The sequence below is a fragment of the Olea europaea genome, unplaced genomic scaffold (genome assembly GCF_002742605.1).
Source record: "Olea europaea var. sylvestris unplaced genomic scaffold, O_europaea_v1 scaffold1165, whole genome shotgun sequence".
Lineage (NCBI taxonomy): Eukaryota > Viridiplantae > Streptophyta > Magnoliopsida > Lamiales > Oleaceae > Olea > Olea europaea.
In genome coordinates this window covers 164719-169372 of record NW_019229053.1, presented here as the reverse complement: position 1 = coordinate 169372, position 4654 = coordinate 164719, and the positions used below count along the sequence as shown (strand labels likewise).

The 4654-nt window shown below is 35.6% G+C and overlaps 1 protein-coding gene across 2 annotated transcripts; it reads right to left on the bottom strand.

Moving 5' to 3' along the window:
* Positions 1 to 898: 898 nt before the first annotated feature.
* Positions 899 to 4654, bottom strand: LOC111373795 (protein MULTIPLE CHLOROPLAST DIVISION SITE 1). 2 transcript variants are annotated; one of them, XM_022996355.1, is made up of 5 exons: positions 4478 to 4654; positions 4107 to 4355; positions 2758 to 2924; positions 2044 to 2431; positions 899 to 1406 (listed from the first exon to the last, which is right to left on the bottom strand). In XM_022996355.1, the coding sequence occupies exons 1-5, from the start codon at positions 4532 to 4534 to the stop codon at positions 1227 to 1229; spliced, it is 1041 nt and encodes a 346-aa protein (XP_022852123.1). In that variant the 5' UTR covers positions 4535 to 4654; the 3' UTR covers positions 899 to 1226. The 2 variants fall into 2 exon arrangements, with proteins under 2 accessions (XP_022852123.1, XP_022852124.1); XM_022996356.1 differs by lacking the exon at positions 4107 to 4355 and having other exon boundaries at positions 4478 to 4652.

Genomic DNA, 4654 nt, shown 5'->3' with positions numbered 1-4654 from the left:
AACTTCTTTCCAATCTCAGCATTAGATCAGTCTCTGTATCATTCCTTATTAGTGCATTCACAAATCTCTTGATGATATCATCCGTAGCTGTTTCTATGAGATTAACGGATGCTTCTGGCTGAAGGTAACTTATTTTACATGCTTTTTTCCCTCTTCCCTTTTTATTTTATTTTGATGCTGACAGTCCACCCCAGATTCTGTCTGAATATTTCTCAAATAACAGGTTCGATGTAAGATATGTATATTCTGAAAACCAAAGGCATGCCCCTGGAAGTCGTTACCGTTACCGAGTTCTTTTCTGTTGGAGAAAATCCAGCTGCAGCTGTTGAGAAACCCTGAATCCTATGTTAGTTCTTCATGATAGCTAAATAAAATATGCTATCTAACTAGTTTTGTACAATGCAGTTCCATTGAAAATTAGCAATTGCATGACTAATATGAAGGGAGTGAATTTTCTATCTTTTTGCTGTATGTTCTGGTTATGGTTGGAATATTGGGATCCACTGAAATTATTCTGCAACTCTAAATATTGAAGATTGGACATCCATAAAGAAAAGAAAGCTTAGAATGGTAAGATGAATTTCAATGTCTTTAATAAGACCTTATATTGAGATTTTGTCACTCTCATGAGCTCGGGGTATATTTAAGTCTAAGCAAAATATGTTCTGATCATCTAATCCGCCATTCCTCTGAAACATTTCAATTGGCACCCTGTTGGCCTATAATCATTATATTGGTACATATCCATCCTTTAACAACTCAAAGACAGCATTATCAAAAAGCATAAGAAACACTATGCATATCTCACTCGACATAATAGTAACGCAATCAACTTGTCTAACTTGTTGAGTTGCCTTCCTTGCTCCTTTTAACTATTCATCATGCCAAAAGATTGTCATTGAGTCGAAACCAATGGATATAACAACCAAAATATCATTCTTCTCGAATGAGAAGTGCACAAGACGTTTCAACATCCATACAGACCATCGATTTTCCAAACAATAAATATACAGCTATTGCAGACTGACAAACAACTTCAACATTAAATTCTATGTACATTCCACGTTTGAGCTGTTAGATTTGAAAATTGGCAAAAGACTCCATGCAAACAGGTAATTTGCCACTTTCTCACTAAAACATGCAAATCATCTGGTACTGCTGCCTGCAAGTATTGTACTTAGTCGAAGACAAGTTTTCAGAAAGTGAAACTTCATGCTTCTGCATCCTCATAGATTGGTTTGTTCACAGGAATTATGTGCGCGATCAGATTTAGGAGGATTAGGACTCGATTTAGGATTCGAGGTGCTTTGTTCTACTTGATCGCCTGACTTCAGTTGTGATTTTAGTGGCCTCTCAAAGTCTCTGGCTGCAGTGGGATCAATCACTAATTTGTTGAGTTTTTGCTCCTGCAAAACATAGTAAAATGACTTCAACGCCTATCTTCTGTAATGTGCAAATCTAGAAGAACGTGCTTGTTAAGAGGCAGAAGCGCGACTGTTCTCTTATATAGCCAAGACATGCATTCTTTATAAAACCACAACGGATGGATGGACAAATATACTTGATTACCATGAGCATTAAATGCACATGCAGAGAGAGAGAGAGAGAGGCCAATCATTTTGTCAAAGTTGGAAGGCTCCAAAAAAGTAACCAATGAGAAATGCCCACATTCTTTAAATATCAACTACTTGTGGCAATTGCAGGTGAAATGATTAGATGCACTACCAAACATGGCCACAGCTCTCACATCTAGTACAACTCCAATCCAATTCGAAACCCAACAAACTGGTACCAAAGTATGCAAGGGCATGCATAAACTGCACATAAAGATTGTTTTTATTTGGAGACAACAAATAAAATTCTATATAAAGATTGGTAACACTCCCTTTTAGATCATAACCAGAAGAGTTTTTATCACTTGGAAAAATCAAATACAGCCTTCTAGATTTTAAAAAATTTATTAATAGCAAAACAAAGAGGTCAATCTCTAGTCATGACATTTTCCTTTCCCCAAGTAACAATGCATTCTTTTAAGAAGCTTACATTTTGTAGGGCTTCAAGCTTTCTCTGCAAAGCCTCATGCTCTGCCTGAATACGAAATGGAACACCGTGCTTCTGGTACACATTATTTTGTGCCAAATCTTCATCGATATCACTTGAAGTAGTTGCAAAGGGATGATTTGCAGGAATCCACCTAACAGTGTCGGGATCCACATCAGGAGGAACAGATTCTCCTTCTCTAAGAAACAATGTTGGTCTCTTCCACTGATATGCACGTGATCTCCGTTTCTGATGTACTGATTGCTGTTCGTCTGTGAGAGTCACTGGAGCTAAACGGTATACTTTTCCACACATCTCAACAGTTGAATTGCTCTTGCTGACCTTTACCATAGGGTTGTTGAATGGGTCTTCATATTTGAGAGGCTTTGAGCTGAAAAAAATAATCAGAAAACAAACAAAAGAAAATCTAATCTTAAGCATGAAATAAAACTGAAACATGCAGTGTTATTCAAGATGTCAAGCAAATTGTCTGACGAGTTGTCAAACAACCGTTCACCAAAGAAAGCAAGTAGTTAAGAGATAAATTCAACTTTCTTGAAGCTTAACAGTTCTACTACGCCCTATGATCTGCCATTAGTTAGCAAAAGACATGGCTTCTGAAAGCTTTTTCAGTAAAACTGTTAAACTAAAACATCACATGAATCTGTCATTAACGTTGCATGCCTAGAGCTTACAGAATTGATGTTAGAACCATACATGCCTCTTCTATCCGATCTCAGCTGACCACGGCGGACAAGATCAGCCACAGAGCCAGGACGATTGTATCTTGATTTCCTTGCAGCATATCCTTTCACCACAATAACTAACATAGTTGCAACAATGCACAATCCAACAGCGAAACTTATACCAGAATATTTCTCAGTCTGCAAAAAGAACACAAAAATGGAGAATTAAATATAGGGAATAATTCCATTACCCCCAACTAGGAAGAAATACTGGAAGGAACAAGCTGGCATTGCACAAGGTTCAGATGTCTTTTGCAAAAGAAGCAATAGCTCCGAAAGCATAGTCCTAGCATTTCAAATGAAATGATATTTTCAACTGTTGAGAGAACCTAATCATTTTGCCAAGTGGCATGTCCAGTTCAAAGAAAATATAGTACATTGAAAAACCTTGCAGATGAAAATTCATGCATTCAAAAAGTGAAAATATATTTGTGTGATACAAAATCATAACGGCAATAAAATCAAGATAATTCTATTCCTAGCTAATTTTTTATTGAACAATTTTAATTCGGTTTCGAATGGTCCATGGGAATTAAACCTTCACTGTCATATCTAGCTATGTCAATTTAGCCAACCTCCCCCGTTTACAACCTATTGTACTAGGATTTCACAGCTGTTGTAAAAAAAAAAAATAATAATAATAATAATAATAATAATAATAATAATAATAATAATAATAATAATAATTCTTAAATTATACACAAAACATGCTCTAATAATCTAAGGCCTCATTCCTTTTAATATCCTCGATAATTGTAAATTCATTTTTGATGGTAAGATAATAGACTAACTAAAAAAGAGCCAAATCAGTTCAAATTGAACATACAAGTTCAATCATTACAAAAAGACTCTGACTACCTACTTAGCCTACTATCACAGGAATAAGTGGAACTCAAGAGGAAAGTATACGCACAGGCAAGACGTAGCAGTACTACAAATACCTACATACATAGATATAAAACAGTGCATACCAGCATTTGTATAAGATACATACAACATAAATTAACAAACAATTGTAGAATAGCGAGTACAACAGGGAGTAAATGGCACAAATTGGCTACCCGTCTTCCTTTATTATATTTTTATTCTACTTCATTACGTTTCTTTATTGCTTTTCCAAAAAGTCACCAAGGCATTCACCTAGACCATTAGAACTCATGCCCACCATCCCCACTTTCAAACACCTATATTGTCTTATTTAAATTCCTTTACTAAGTTCCAATTCAGCATTGGACAGAGAATGAGAAAACATTATCCAAATAAATGTGAACATATTGGTAACATAATATTTCCAGATACATACAGAAAGCCAGATATCACCTTGAAAATTAGCAAAGGATGAGAGCTAATTGATTCTTGGAACTTAGCAATTGGGTTTTGCTGTGTCTTCACTGCATTGTCTTTTAACGAGTTATTAACTACAGCCTCATCTCGAAGGCGCTTGTCATCATCTGAACTCACTGCTTTAACTATGAACTTTCTTAGCGTACTTCTACGGGTACAGTTTTTACAATTACAAGCAAATTCCAAATATCTACGAAATCGCACTTCACTTGATAAAATCCGAATCTTCAAAAAAAAAAAAAATTAGAAGCACACAATCAGAAATGAATAATAAATAATAAATAAGCAGAAAATGGGAAAGAAAAGAATGCCTTAAGAATTGAAATAGGGTTTGCAATTCGACGTACAGGGAACGAGGACGAATGAAAATGTAGCGTCCAGATTGAAGCCGTAGTTGTCATCATTATTGGTGGAATGGAAACAGAACATTCATACTAGCAAATTGAAGAAGTAAATTTCGGTAAAAAAAAATGAGCTGATTCGGGGAAGGTATTAAGGTTAGGGGTTTGTGAAATGTCAAATTG